At 34.2% G+C, this 17,500-nt stretch overlaps 1 protein-coding gene across 1 annotated transcript in view; it reads right to left on the bottom strand.

Moving 5' to 3' along the window:
* LOC115227008 (homeobox protein Hox-D3a-like) overlaps window positions 1-12,412 on the bottom strand; it is a gene marked incomplete at its 5' end in the record, with an annotated part of 40,417 nt that extends 28,005 nt beyond the window's left edge. Inside the window, one exon of the mRNA XM_029797958.2 lies at window positions 11,936-12,412. Within this exon, the coding sequence (XP_029653818.2) occupies window positions 11,936-12,412 (477 nt within the window). The remainder of the gene's footprint in view (window positions 1-11,935) is intronic.
* Window positions 12,413-17,500: the final 5,088 nt, after the last annotated feature.

Below are 17,500 nucleotides of genomic sequence, written 5' to 3'. Positions count from 1 at the left end.
CACACACACACACACACACACACACACACACACACACACACACACACACACACACACACGCACTCACACATTAAAATAAACAAATATACACAGACGCACGCATGTTCGAAAACTGAACTCAGAATACAGGACTCGGAAAATAAGATTTTCTTTCTGATATATACAACATCAAAAAATACATCATGCAAAACCTGAAGCCACGAGGCACCTTGGGCAAGTGTCTTCTACTATAGCCTTTGGTCGACCAAAGCCTCGTGATGGGATTTGGTAGACGGACGTTAAAAGAAGCCCATCGTCTGTTTAATATATATATATATATATATATATATATATATATACGAGCGAAAAACACAAGAAGAAGAAAACATAGGAACGCTAGGCCGTGGTACATGCAAAGTATTGACAGAAGCTCAGGGAAGGAAAGAAAGGTGGTTTAACGTTTCGAGCAAACCTCTTTTTCAGAAACAGGAGACAGAGGAATGTCCAAGAGGAAAATAAGGATGATATACTTATATATATATATATATATTTAATAGGACATAATAATATATATTTTATATAAAAGATATATTATTATTTATTTTACTTCTCTCAGTTATTGGATTCCGAGCATGCTGGTATACAGCCTTGAAGAATTTTAGTCGAACGAATCGACTCCAGTACTTTATGTTTTGAGTCTGGCATTTATTCCATTTCACTCTTTTGCCCAATATCGCTTGTCGAACTGTGACAAATACAAACAGAAAAATACACAAACATACACGTATACGGACTCCTTTCTGTTTCCGTTTCCCAAATGCAATGGTCTTGGCCGGGGTGCAGCTATATTAGAAGATAAGGAATACCGCAGTGGTACTGAAACCAGAGGCAATGTTCCTACCACACAACCCACATAAGTTTCTCCTAAATGTCCAAGCTTATTTTCAGACTTTTCGTTTCTCCTTGTTTTGTATGTTTTAAGTAATATAAACTTTTACTTTGAAAAGTCCGGTTTTATTCTGGTGGTTGAAAGGAAATTGGTAATGAGTAATATATACTATGCATTGCAGAAAAGGGAAATATATCCTGCGTATCAGATGTGACACACAGGACTGGTAAAGGGTTAATGAATAATTTTCCGAACTGACTAGCAACTAGACTGTATTGATCCTTTGTGGGGTAAGTATTTTGGCCCCTAAGGGAAGAGGAGATAATATAGTTTCGTGTAAGGACACGAACCGTCGAAGCAGTTGACTGATTATTTCTTACGTTATCAAGTCAAAGCAATATGCGGATCTAAAAGAAGGCGCCAGTGGGTAGACAGCAATCCCATCAAAGTCGGCCAAGTGTGTGACTGATCATTCGTCACACTTAGTCGAGATAAATAAAGCATTTAAAAATATATTAAACATTCTTAAGGGAACTGTAAATTCGAAGAACATCACTTCACCTTTTCCTTTCCATTGATTTCAAATAAGACATCAAATTCTTAATACGAACGACAATCACTTTAAAGACACGTTATTAACGGTTAGAGAATTAAACTGGCAAAACTGAACAACGACGTCTCACTGCTGGAAAGAAGGTTTATTCAATTTCGCTGCATCTACTTATATTTCACTCCTTTTCGTAAAGGAAAGGGAACTGATTGTGTGAACGGTAGACATTTTCCAATGGCTGGCTCATTACCAAGCCTACAATAATACTGTCATGTGCCAAGTTCTGTCAATGATATTAACTGTTGCATAACAACTATGGTGACACACAGCTTTTGCTGCTTTGGTAAATCGCCAGAACAAAGATTACGTTCCACATTATATTCTCGCTTATTCTCTCATTCTCTCTGTCCTTCGCTAATTATTCACATTCTCACTCATACCCTCACTCCATCCTTCTCTTCTTTTCTGTGCATACATGTACATACACATACACTGATATATGTGCGTCTATATGTATTTATATATATATACTTACACACACACACTCACACACCACACACACACACACACACATATATAATATATATATATATATATATATATATATACATATTCTCTCTTTTACTTGTTTCAGTCATTTGACTGCGGCCATGCTAGAACACCGCCTTTAGTCGACCAAATCGACCCCAGGACATATTCTTTGTAAGCCTGGTACTTATTCTATCGGTCTCTTCTTGCCGAACCGCTAAGTTACAGGGACATAAACGCACCAGCATCGGTTGTCAAGTGATGTTGGGGGGGGGACAAACACAGACACACAAACACACACACATACATATACATATATACGACGGGCTTCTTTCAGTTTCCGTCTACCAAATCCACTCACAAGGCTTTGCTCGACCCGAGGCTATAGTAGAAGACACTTGCACAAGGTGCCACGCTGTGGGACTGAACCCGGAAAGTTGGTAAGTAAGCTACTTACCTCAGAGCCACTCCTGCGCCTATGTACATATTCTTTTATTATTTTCCTTGTTTTACTCCGTAGACCGTGGCCATGGTGTAGCACCACCTTGAAGAATTCTAGTCGAAGGAGTAGACCCCAGTACTTTCTAAAGCCTGTTATTAATTCTATCGATCTCATTTGCCGAATCGCTAAGTTACGTAAACGTAAACACACACACACACACACACACACATCCTAACCCACTCACACAAACACAAGCACGTACGCACAAAAACACACAACCTCACACACACACATATATTACGACAGACTGCTTTCAGTATATACAGGGGTTGGACAAAATAATAAAAAACACCTAGCATCATAGCATCATAATTTTGCGATATCTATAAAACCATCAAAATCTTGCTTGTTTTTATGTTTTTCTATTTATTTATTACTAGTATTGCTTAATATATTTTGCTAAAATTAACTTTTCTTTTCAGATATCATTAGAAAAGGGTAAATAAAATTCATTAAATGACAGATCTATCGGACGTTCAAAGAGGTCAAATTGTTGGTGCTCGTATTGCAGGTGCTAGCGTAACGAAAACAGCCGAAATGTTTGGTATATCAAGAAGTACTTTCTCGAACGAGTAAAATCCTACAGAACTGTTATAATCTTCAGGTTCCACGTTGTACCAATTTCTATTTCAAGATCTTTATACTTGCTCAGTTTTTGGTAGGTCTTCACAAATACATTTATATCGATTGGGACCGTCATATCAATGAGGGGGCATGATTTATATCTGAAGTCTTTATTATTATTATTTATTATTATTATTATTTATTATTATTATTATTATTATTATTATTATTATTATTATTATTATTATTATTATTATTATTATTATTATTATCATTATTATTATTATTATCATCATCATCATCATCATCATCAAAGGCGGTGAGCTGGCAGAATCGTTAGCACGCCGGGCAATATGCTTAGCGGCATTTCGTCCGTCTTTCCGTTCTGAGTTCATATTCCAACTTTGACCTTCCTCCTTTCGAGATAAATTAAGTACCAGTAAAACGCTGGGCTTAATGTAATCGACTTAATGTAAACTTCCTCTAGTCTCGTTTTCATGTAGGAATTACTATAATACAACTTTTTCTTAGTTCTTATTTCCCCTGGGTAGATGCTGTGATTTGTTTTAGTACTGTTATTTTTCCTGTTTTGAAACTGCTTTACGTAGGATGTGTGTGGTGCCTAGCAGTGCTATTCCCTGTATGTTATATATATTCGTATGTCCAGGTCTTTTGATTATATATTTGTTTGTATGCTTTTGATAATACATTTGTAAGTTTTTTGGTTATGTATTAGTATAATTTATTATTAACTTCATTACCTTTGCACAGCATCTAACGCTGGAGATGTACTACGACGTCAGCTGTTCACTGTCAGTGAACTAAGGTAACACCTCTTATTTTTCGAGAACCATCCGGAGAATTCGAGCGGTTCCAATCAGTGCTGTTTTCTGCAAGTGCTCCACCCTTAATTCAGCCCCTATTTGTTCCATGTGCTTCTCGAGATTTTTACTCACTGTTCCCAGGGCTCCGACAATTATTGGTACCACTACCACCTTTTTCATCGACCGACAATACGAAGAGCGCGATGCGATTGCAAAAGATATTTTCTTGGTTGAACGATATTTCGACAGCAAGCCTGTCTTTGTCGAGTTCAAAATGAAAAGTGATAAAAATTCAAAATTATAGAAATTCAAATCCAATAGATGAGCGAGAGCAACCAGCGTTCACACGCTGATGCAATGACCTCATCACTTTTCAAAGTTCAATTTTAGAAGTGGCAAAAAGAACCGTTCAACCAATAAAATATCCATTGCAATCACATCGCGTCCTTCGTATTGACTATTTAGCTTTGTGAAGAGTTACGTCAATCCTTTTAAAATATTATTATTATTGAGTGAGAGAGCAGTGCATGCCATCAAAGTAACACTGGGGTAAAATATACGAAGCCCAGTATACCCATCATTACTACCCGTCTGATAAGGGTACACTAGGCACATGCATCACAACCATATGTGTGCGACATTGTGATCTCATATCAAGATAAACAGCGTATGACCTTGCAGGTGGGGCTCAGTTAGGACTTTCTTCTGGTCGAGTAGCCCATCCTGCTCAAAAGGCCCTTGATTAAGGATGTTGAACGAAACACCCATGTTTCCAAAGGTGAATTATTCAAACCACAAAGAATCCCTCTCAACACATGGCTATGATGATCCCCTACTACTTCTGCTCCTGATCAGAGATGCACATGTCGTCAGACACTAATGGACATGCTCAACTGGTTAAGGTCAAACAACGGACAAGCAAATCTGTGGTATTGAGCAGAATATTTGCTGTAGCCCATCTTTTATACCGCAGAAATTTGAGGGAGGGGATGGTCGATTACACCAATCTCAGAATTTCACTGGTACTTAATTTATCGACCCCAAAATTAAGAAAGACAAAGTCAACATCGGCAGAATTCTAACTCAGAACTTAAAGACAGACGAAATGTCACTAAGCTTTTAGCCCGGCGTGCTAACAATTCTGTCAGTTAAAACCAATTAAATACAGCTGTGACTGACAAAAGAACGCTTGGTTGAAATTTTTACCCAGATTAATTCAGCCCTCGTTGCCCCAGTTAGGTGCCATGTAGCAGTTAATAGGTGAAACGCTTACGACTCCAAGATAGCAACTGATGATAGGGAAAGATTTCCGATATTCCGATGGATTGAAGAGAAGAACTTCTAATACCTCTGCGTAACATCTGCGTTTTCTGCAACCGGCAAAGTATTTCCATCATTTATTTCACCTCATCTTACAGATCATTTTAATTCATTTTTTGCCTTTTATTTTTTTGCTATTATCTTTATTATATACAAAATTACGTGATTTTCACGTTTTCCTCTCGACGTAAAATCAACATGTATATATACCTATTTCTTTTCTACCCACTAGGGGCTAAACACAGAGAAGACAAACAAGGACAGACAAACGAATTAAGTCGATTATATCGACCCCAGTGTGTAACTAGTACTTATTTAATCGACCCCGAAAGGATGAAAGGCAAAGTCGACCTCGGCGGAATTTGAACTCAGAATGTAACCGCAGACGAAATGCCACTAAGCATTTCGCCCGGCGTGCTAACGTATCTACCAGCTCGCCGCCTACCGTTATCCTGAAATGCATGCACAAAAGAAAAATAAAACATGTATTCAACTACACTCAGACAACAGAGACAATTACGCGTATATAATTACAGTTACATATTTGCATACCCATAATGGTTCATTGAAATACATTGTTTTTCATAATTATACATGTATTTACCTGATGTACGCAAGACAATACGTATGTACGTGTTAGTTAGTTAGTTAGTTAGTTAATTTGGCTCAAAAGCAAATAGCAAGGCCATGTAGGGGGACCTCTGTGTATGTATGCATGTTTGTATTATCTATGTATGTACATAACCATTCTCTGTTTTACTTTTAATTATTTGAAGACTTCTTATAAGGAAGTAACTGGTTTCCAACAAAGATACAAAGCTCTATCTTTGGGAGGTAAATAACGAAAACAATGTCACCTTTTGAACCTTAGAAAACTCTTCCACATTATTACTGTTCCGCTTATAGTTTGTATTTGTGATGTACGTGTCAGCTGGTTGATTTCATTTCCTAAAACCCTAGCTTTTCCGCATTCTTACCTTGACATCTACTCACATTTTATTATTGATATTATCATTAACATTATTATTACTACTACTACGACTACTACTACGACTACTACTACTATGGCGGCGAGCTGGCAGAATCGTTAACACGCCAGGCGAAATGCTTAGCGGCACTTCTTGAGATCAAACACCACCGAGGTCGACTTTGCTTTTCATCTTTCGAGATCGTCTCAACCCTTTTCTAAAAATTTCTGTCCTTGAGGCAAAATTTAGAACCATTATTGTTTTTATTATTGTTATTATTGTTGTTGTTGTTATTATTATTATTATTATTATTATTATTATTATTAGTAGTAGTAGTAGTAGTAGTAGTAGTAGTAGTAGTAGTAGTAGTAGTAGTAGTAGTGGTAATAGTAGTAGTAGTCAGGCGGCAAGCTGGCAGAATCGTTAGCAGGCTGGGCAAAATGTTTAGCGCCATTTCGTCCGTCTGCATGTTCTGAGTTCAAATTCCATCATGGTCGACTTTTTCTTTCATCCTTCCGGGGGCGATAAATTAAATAACAGTCAACCACTAGGGTCGATGTAATCGATTAGTCCCCTCCCCCAAAATTTTAGTGTTTTCAGTAGAAATGATTAACATTATTAGTAGTAATAATCTTTTCTACTCTAGGCAAAAGGCCCGAAATTTTGGGGGAGAGAGACAGTCGATTAGTTCGACCCCAGTACTCAACTGGTACTTAATTTATCGAGCTCGAAAGGATGAAAGGCAAAGTCGACCTCGGCGGAAATTTCGCCCGGCGTGGTAACGTTTCTGCCAGCTGGCCGCCTTCAGTATTATTATTATTATTTTTATTATTATTATTATTATTACTATAATAATAATAATAATAATAATAATAATAATAATAATAATAATAATAATAATAATAATTATGATTATTATTATTATTATTATTATTATTATTATTATTATTATTATTATTGGTATGAATAGTGGTTTCTCTTTGAGTTTCCAAGTGGTAATCATATCCGCAAGCCCGTTGATTTCTTTGATATACATACTTTTTCTTGTTTGTGCACTCAAAAATCAATATTCCACTTGTCATTCTTTTTTTTTTTTGTACTTGGTAGAAATTTTGATGGATATGTTCCACCAATATTTCTGGTGTTGATATATGAATGTATGTATGTATAGATGAAGGACTATTCGTCTAAAACAATTCGGTCTAATGCGCTATGGTCCAAAGTGACTTTTGTATAAATAGACTATCGGCTATTTTTTGTCTAAATGCTCTTTAGTATAAAGACATATTTATCTAAATTCACCTCGGTCTAATAACTATTTTTTTCCATAGAATCTATAATAATGTAAAAGATCTAAATAACTATATTCAATCCTTTTTGTTGTTAGACGAAAATACTTAGACGAAAGTATCTTTAGTTCAAAGTGTCTTAGACTCAAGTGGTTTTGACCAAGGTGTTATAGACCAAAGTGCTGTATCCCGTATGTATGTATGTATGTATGTATGTATGTATGTATGTATGTATGTATGTATGTATGTATGTATGTATGAAGGTAGGTAGATAGGTAGATAGGTAGGCAGGGATGTACGTACGTACGTACGTACGTACGAACATACGTAGTGAGGCATGTATGTGTTTGTATGTAGGTATGTACGTACGAAGTTAAGAACGTATGTATGTGTGTGTAAGTATGCATGTATGTATGTGGGTAGGTAGGTGAGTGGGTATGTAGATAGGTAGGTACCACTGCGGGATACGTTACCTGTGAATCATCATATGCCTCTTCAAACACAATACACACGTCGAAATCACGTTGAAAGGACGGTGTATACAGTTCATCTTTCATGAGATTTCAGGTGGTTGACATACGCATACTTGGAAACGGCCACAGGTTTCATATCTCCAACATTTTCTGATTCCACTGAGGTTCTGGTGACAGCATCTCCGGAGCCAACACTTTAGGCTGTCGTGCTGAAGGTGATCCTCTTCAAAATTTTTACAACCTTCCTCTTTATACACTTCATTTATTCAACCCATTCCAAAGTTAATGCATCCCAGTGTTTTACATTGATCTGCATTTCTCTTAGGTTGTTTTTTAGGCAGCCTTCGTACTGTTTTTGGTTACATGGACTGAGGGCGTTTTCCAGTGCACAGCGCATTGGTAGGGCCGGTTTCCGGCGTATATATTCCCCCAGCCCCTCCTGGACTGGAGCACCGTAAAATGAAATGTTTTACTCAAGAACAAGCACATCACCCGGTCCAGGAAAGGAAACCACAATCTTACGATCATGAGTCCAAAACCCTGACCACTACGCCACGTGCCTCCACTCACTGGTAGACCAGCAAATTTGGAATCCTATTTCAGTGGCAGTTACAACTTTCGTCTGTGACCTATACTTCAAACCATGCAGGTTTGCAACTGAACTGAACAGTCATCAGAGAGGTCATAGATGGCATGTCAGAAATACCATTGTCAACGAGGAAGCTCAAAGAGACTGCGGTTATCTATGAAATTAGAGCAATAATCAAGGTTGTCTCTGCTCATCATGACTCAGAATTCAGAATCCCTACGATAAAGGGTGTTTTCCCTATTTTAGTGATACTATTAGTATATGCAATGCCATTCTAAGACAACGGCTAACACACACACACACACACACACACACACACACACACACACACACATACACAAACTCACACACACACATGTATAGGTTATATATTTAAATATTTTGAAATATAGGAAAAGTCATAAAGAAAAATAAAAAGGAAATAACAATAAAGTACAAATAGAAATAAAATAATTTTTTTTAAAGAATTCATTTCAGAAACAACATTCCCAATTTTTAAAATTTTTATTTTCTTTTCTTCGTCATATTTCATATTTTTACTTCAGTATGTTATGCAATATGTAGTGCAAGGATCGCTCTCACAAACATTGTCCCAAGCAAATTTACACATCACAATTTAAAAAAAAAAACATGATAAAAGAATGAAAAAAATGTAAAATAAATTGGCAAAAAACCAAACCAAATATATCCCACCCCATTGCAAACCCCCGATGTCTATATTGCAATTTCCATATAATTTCATCCGTATAACTACATTTATGTTTTCACATTTTATGCGTGCGAGAGAACGTCCTTTCTCCACATTTTCCGCCATTTTGTTCATGTGTTTATTATTGTTTTATAACTGTTATTATTGTTTTATTATAATTATAATTATAATTAAAATTATTATTATTATTCACCGTTTTCATATATTTTTTCAATACTCTGTCCTCGTAATGTCCCTTAATTTTTCGCCCTTATGGCATATAAACAAACGTTTTTCTTTTTCGTTATTATTATTATAATTATTATCGTTATTATTGTTGCTGTTGTTGTTCTTGTTGCTGATGATAATGATGATGTTATCATTTTCGTTTGCGTATTAAAGCTGCGCGATACGTTTGTCAATTCCGTAGCAGCAGGATTGAACTGGTTGATATCTGTTTTGTTTCAAAAAAAAAAACATTAGAAATGTTGGAATAATTTTTGTTCTTGTTATTGTTACTACTGTTTACTGCCGGGGCAGAATTTATAAACCACATCTTTCGTGTGTTTTAAAGGTGTTCCACCGTTTTTCACTCACTCGTATATATACAAAATTTCTTTTTGTGTGTCCGTGTGTGTATTTGTTAAAAGTTTGTGTTTCCTCCCAGAGAAATTTCTCTCACATTTCTAGCAAGGAGAGCAACTGCGTAGAAACAAGATCAAGTTTTACTTGTATTTATACAAACGATTTGTACAATCTTAAGAGTTAATAATGAGTCTTTGGATTTCTTCCCGAATTAAAAAAGGGTCATGGGAATTTTCCTTCGTCTTGGCGAGCGGAAAATTATTATTATTATTATTATTATTATTATTATTATTATTATATTATTATTATTATTATTAAATTGTGTTTTTTCCTACTTTTCTCCGTGTGCATTGTATTTATTCATTATTGTTCAATTGTTTATTCGCAGGTCTTTTAACCGTTTTCGTTACTGTGTCTTGGATTATGTATTACAAATATGGGTGTCCATGCTTGTGTGTGTGTATGTGTTTAAGCGCGTGTGTGTGTGCACGTGTGTGTTCCTCTGTGAATGTTTGCTTTGACTTTTGTTTATTGTTGTTTTTGGTGGTGTTAGAATTTTGTTTCATTGTTCATCCAATCTGGCAACATTTTATTATTTTGTTGATTCCGTTTAATTTAATTGTCGTTAATTTATATCGTTTTTCTGTGTGACAAAAAATAAAAAGCGACTCAATATTTTCACTCAGCTAGTCTTCCATGTTTAAATGAAATCTTTTTTAGTTGTTGTTGTTGTAGCTGTTATTGCTGTGGTTGTAGTTGTATTTCAGTAATATGAGTGACTCACCTAAAATAAGAGAAAATCTATCGCTGAGTAAATACAATTCAAACATAAGGAGCGTTCCACCAATGTTTCGAGACGCGGCCTTTTCTGTTTTAATGACCAGCACTCACTGTCCAATTACAAAAGATTTTGAACATTCTAATTAATTCTGTTGCGAAGTCTGTGGAAAAATCTTTTCACTTCTTCAAAATTTCAACAAGTTCATCAAATTATACAGATTTAATATCAGAAACTGTTAAATTATTGCTGTCGTTTCGTTTAGGTCAGCCCTGATAGAGCAGACGATAGGGCAGACGCAGCTATGGTCAAAGATATTCCAATCATTGACCGTTCTGTCTGTTCCCCAAAAACATTGTACATGGTACCACGTTATACAATTAACACTGTAAAATCTGATTTCAGGGAGATTTGACTGTTATTTCTAGCAGAAAGAGCGACCCTGCACAGTCTCCTATGCTTGCTGTTTTTTTCTTGTTGCTGTTAATGTTGTTGTTGTTGTTGTTGTTTTTTGTTGTTGTTCTTGTCATGGTTTCCGTTGTGTTTCGCCTATGCAATCTTTTCGAATGCTCATATTTGTGATAATTACATTCTCAGAGGCTTTATTAATTAAATATTTAATTATAATCATCGATAAATATGTTTTATTTGATTGTCATAATTTTGTGTTTAAAATGTTCATAGGTTTTGGTAATGCTGCTGTTATGGCTATGCTCGTGATGATGATGCTACCCCTGCTGCTGCTACTGCTGCTACTGCTGCTGTTCCTGCTATTAATGTTGTTGTTGTTGTTCGTGTTGTCATTACACTTCCTTGAATTGTGGTTGTTACTATTGTTGTTGTTTTGCAAAGTTCTTCCATTGGATTTCAATATTTTGCTTTCTCAAATATAAATTCTTCTTGAAATTGTTTCGTTTTGTTCTATTTTATTATTATTACCATTATCATTATTAATTAATTATTTAATTAACGAAAACGTCAATATAAAATTGAAAAAAAAAACATTAAAAAGAACTGAAAAACAATGAAAAACTGAAGACACAGGATAGTTCCTTGTTTTTGTTATTGTTGTGGATGTTGTTGTGCTTGAAATTTCTATTTGTATTTGTCATTTTTCTTTCTTTTTTTGTTGTTGATCATTTGTAAATGTAAGGGTGTATATGCATGTGTATGAATATGTATACATTTGTGATGTATTACTTTTTATTCTTTATTCTCTTTCTTTCTCTGTCTCTCTTTTATAATTTTCTTTACAGTTTTATTTAAATTTATATTTTTCCATTTTGTAAGTATTTTTTCCCTCTTATTTCTGTCTGTCCTTTAACCATTTCAAGTGGTTTGACTGAAATAAGGATAATATATGTGATGGTTCTGTGCTCCGTAACTCGCCGCGTGCGTTCGAAACAAACCCAACGCTCCGTAAATATTGTGATTTTGAAGATAAGGATGCAAGCCCTGTGCATACAACGGGGCAGCACTGGAATACGGAGAAGAAAACCCAGAAAGCGAACCACTGCTCGGAGGAATCGTTGGACTGTTCACGTCCATTCCAGGATTCTGTTTCTTCCATTTCGTTCGACGATTCTGGAACCAAATTTTCACCTGGGTTTCCGTAAGATTCAGCGAGAGTGCCAAATTAAGGCGTTCGCACACCGATAGGTAACGTGTAGTCTTGAATTTGTTCTCCAATGCCACCAACTGCTCGTATGTAAAGGCAGTTCGAGCACGACGAGGTTTACCAGCTTTGCCAGAATCGGAACCCCCCGAAGAAAAGGACTTTAATTTCTGCTTGTTTGGGTCGTCGCAGTCTTTGTCGTCTGCTTCCAACATGGCACTAGCGTCATCTTTGTCGCAGGTGTCTTCGAAGAGAGATTCATCTTTGGATTCTAGTGGAGGAAGAAGAAGAAAAAAACAGAAAAGGAAGAATTTAGTAATAATAATAATAATAATAATAACAACAACAATAACAATAATAATAATAATAACAATAATAACAATAATAATAATAATAATAATAATAATAATGATAATAATAATAATAATGATAATAATAATAATAATAATAATAATAATAATAATAATAATATAATAATAATGATAATAATAATAATAATAATAATAATAATAATAATAATAATAATAATAATAATAATTTTTGCACAAGGCAGGTGGAAAGAAGTCGATTACATCGACCCCAGTGCTCATTTAACTGGTACTTATTTTATCAACCCGAAAGAATGAAACGTTAAGTCGACTTCAGCGGAATTTGAACTCAGAACGTGAACACGGAAAAAACGCCGCTAAGCGTGTTGTCCGGCTCACTAATGATTCTGCCAGCTCACCGCTAAAACATTTCGCACGACTGTAATGATGATGATGATGTTGATGATGATGGTGATGATGAGGAGTAGGGGGAAGCTGATGATGATGATGACGATGATGATGATGATAATAATAAAAATAGCAATAATAATAATAATAATAATAATAATAATAATAATAATAATCGTGAATACCAAAGGTGGCATGACAATGTGGCAAGAGTAATCCATTGGGAGCTCTGTGGCAAATTATGATCTAGAAAGCTCAAAGACGTGGTTTGACCAAATTCCAGAAGGATTTACTGAGAATGAGAATTGCAAAATCCTATGGGATGCAATGATTCGTCGTGACCATCAGATTAGACAACGAAAGCTTGACATTGTTTTTGGTGAACAAAAAGGAACAAAAAATTAAAAAAAAAACATGCCTGACAACCGATATGGCGGATCCTGGTGACAATAGGATCGAAGAGAAAGAAGTAAAAGTGAACGTCTCTACGCTGAAGTGAAGTGGGGAATAGACAGGTTTTACGTAATGAAGAAAGCAGACGTAATATCAATATTTTATTTCCCATTAAGGTGAAGAATGTGGGGACAGTACAAAGACAGACTTAAATATCGCTCGGAAGTATCACTACCCAACTACCAACGAAAACTCAAAGAGATTGGAACTATTGCAAAGATAGAACACCTGCAAAAATCAACATAGGTGCAGGAGTGGCTGTGTGGTAAGTAGCTTTCTTACCAACCACATGCTTCCGGGTTCAGTCCCATTGCGTGGCATCTTGAGCAAGTGTCTTCTGCTATAGCCTCGGGCCGACCAATGCCTTGTGAGAGGATTTGGTAGACGGAAACTGAAAGAAGCTCGTCGTATATATGTATGTATGTATATATATATATATATATATATATATATTATATATATATATATATGTGTGTGTGTGTTTGTGTGTCTGTATTTGTCCCACTAGCATTGCTTGACAATCGATACTGGTGTGTTTACGTCCCCGTCACTTAGCGGTTTGGCATGCCCGCAGTCAAATGACTGAAACAAGTAATAGAGTAAAAGAGAGTATAACTTGGAACTGCAAAAATTCACTATAGGGTTTTTGAAGAGCATGGCCAGTAAACAAGTGTCACCTTAGTCTGCTGGGGGGGGGGGGGGGGCAGCTGACACTTCCCATCATACCCAGCAATTTAAACTGTAAGTTTTCATATGATGATGATGATGATGATGATGATGAAACAAATTCATAATTTTCTTGTGCTTTCTTAAGCATTTTCTTGAACAATAATACTATGTGCAAAACCAAATGTAGGATAACCTAGACATAACACCAACACAAACGTCTAACTTGTCTCATGAGGTCTCTGGGTGAGACTTCGAGTCAACTTCAACGAATACAATGCAAAAGTCAAACATATAATAATAATAATAATAATAATAATAATAATAATAATAATAATAATAATAATAATAATATAATAATAATGAAAATGATAATAATACTCATGTGCCTAGTGTACCCTTATCAGACGGGTAGTCATGATGGTAATACTGGACTTCCTATATTTTATCCCAGTGTCACTTTGATGGTATGCACTACTCTCTCACTCAATAATAATAATAATAATAATAATAATAACAATAATAATAATACTAATCTCTCCTTTTCTAACTCTACCCCCTCTCTCTCTCTCTCTCTCTCTCTCTCTCTCTCTCTCTCTCTCTCTGACTCTCTTACTCTCACGCTAACCATTCTCCTTCCCTCCGTCTCCTATTCTCAGTCAACCTACCTCTTTCGCTCCTCTTCTCCCCGCCCCTTCTCTCTTTGTGTTTAGCCATGTGTAGTTATTATACGCTTATTTAGTTATGAAATTTTACAAATACACTTTTTCAGGGAGACATCCTTTGTGTCCTGTTTTTGATTTTATTTGATATACATATAATATATCTATATATATATATATATATATATATATATATATATATATATATACCGAGTCAGCACGTAAATGTAAAACAAGGTGGAAAAAAGAGTATTCCGATATCAGAGGTATAGTAATATGCTTTATTTAAAAGCAGTAGAAATATAACAATAGCTGTTACTCAGAGTTTCACGTTCCCGTTGGTCGGACAGTTTCGTAAAAAAAAACTGTCCGACGAACGGAGCGTGAAACTCTGAGTAACAGCTTTTGTTATATTTCTGCATTTCTGCTGCTTTTAAATAAAGCACACACACACACATTTATATATATCTTTATATATGTATGTATGTATATAAATGTACATATATATATACATATATGCATACATATATATACATATATACATAAATATATGTATATATGTATATATATGTATGCATATATGTATATATGTATATATATATATGTATATATATATATATATACATATAGGTATACATATATATACATATATACATACATATATGCATGTGCACACGCACAAACACACACACATACATATATATATATATATACATGTATGTGTGTTTGTGATTATATATACATACATACATATATATATATATATATATATATATATATATATATAGTCATATATATACAATTGTGACTATATACATGTGTGTGTGTGTGTGTGTGTGTGTGAGGGAGTGCGTTTGTGCGTATGTATACACATTCCTTCATTAAAGACCATCGTTGTCTAATTTTCTTCTCATACTTCCCCACTTATCCCTCTCTCCCTCCCTCCCTTCTCATATCTCTCACCTCTCTTCCCTCTCCTCCCGCCCAATTCCATTTTCCTCCTACTTCTATCCAATTACTCTCTTTTTACACAGCCTATATACGTTTTTCATAATGACACATGCTAACTGCTCGCATTTTAATTGAACATAAACAAACGAATCCAGCGGAAAAAGTAACACAGTACCGCAAACGAAAATACACATGCACATATATTGTATACGTAATTAAATGTATATATATATGTATGTAACACACACAAACACACACATAGAATATATACATTATATATATATATTGAGAGAGAGAGTGAAAGATATATATATATATATATATATATATAATATAAGAGATATGTTGTATATATCTATCTATCTTCTATCTATCTATCTATCTACTATCTATCTATCTATCTATCTATCTATATATATATATATATATATATATATATATATATATATATATATATATATATATATATAGAATATATATATATACAGGCTCACACATATACACATATATAAATGTATATATATATATAAATATGTATGTATGTATGCATATATATTATGCAGTATATCATGTATAATTGTATATGTGTGTACATATCACATATATATAAATGTATGTAAATATAATTATAAATACGAACATATATACATATTTAACCGTATTTTAATATGAGTGTATGTACATTAAGGCTCTTTCTCATCATTCTCTCTCCTCTCTCTGCCACAATCTCTCTATACGCATATATGAATGCATGTATAAATATATATTATATATATATATTATAATAATATATATATATTATATAATATATATATATATATTATATAATATATATTATATATATATATATATATATATTATAATATATATCATATATACATTATATATATATATATATATATATATATATATATATAATATATGTATATATATATATGTATATATATATATATAATGTATATATATATAGATATATGTGTGTGTATATATTAATATATATTACTATGCATATATATGTGTGTGTGGTATTTTCATATATATACACAAATATAACCAGGCATACATTTATAGATATATGCATGTATTCACATGTATACATACGTATACATGTATGTGAATGCAGACAATGTGTATATTTATAATAGAGACACACATATATATATATAATATAAATGTATACATATATGTATGTTTATATGTATATGTATATATCTATCAGTGTATTTATCATACATACATATGAAGTGTGTGCGTGTGCATTTGTATGTATGCACGCATGTATAAACATGTGTGTCTATGTATTGGCATTATTCGTATGTAATTATGACTATATTTACGTACATTCTAAAGAATATCTGTACACACACATTCACACACACACACAAACGCATACACGTGCAAACACACACACACAGAGACATATGAGAGGCAGATAAGTAATGGGATGTTGAAAATACATCAGTTAAGACAAATGACAAAAGGCAGAGCAGAACTATTCCGCAGTAGCAGCAGCAGCAGTAGTAGTAGTAGTAGTAGTAGTATAGTAGTAGTAGTAGTAGTAGTAGTAGTAGTAGTAGTAGTAGTTAAATGAAGTGTTGTTGGTGAAGATCTCGTTGTTGTTGTTGTCGTTGTTGCTGCTGCCCTGCTGTTGTTGACAGTGATGATGATGTTGTGTCCGATCGGCAGTCATTGTGAGGTGCTGACATCTCTATTTAAACAGGAATTAAGGTGATGATTTCTACTTCCGACGGAAGTATAAACTGAATAATGATATCATCATCATCATCATCATCGTCATCATCATTAGAAATATATATATATTCATGTATTTATATATAGACATATTTATACATCTATTATATACACCTTTCCTATATCCATTCCTGTGCATGTAGATATACAATATATATT

The sequence above is a fragment of the Octopus sinensis genome, unplaced genomic scaffold (assembly GCF_006345805.1).
Source record: "Octopus sinensis unplaced genomic scaffold, ASM634580v1 Contig01206, whole genome shotgun sequence".
Taxonomy (NCBI): domain Eukaryota; kingdom Metazoa; phylum Mollusca; class Cephalopoda; order Octopoda; family Octopodidae; genus Octopus; species Octopus sinensis.
Note: the sequence above shows the minus strand (reverse complement) of the source record. Positions and strands in the feature narration are given on the sequence as shown.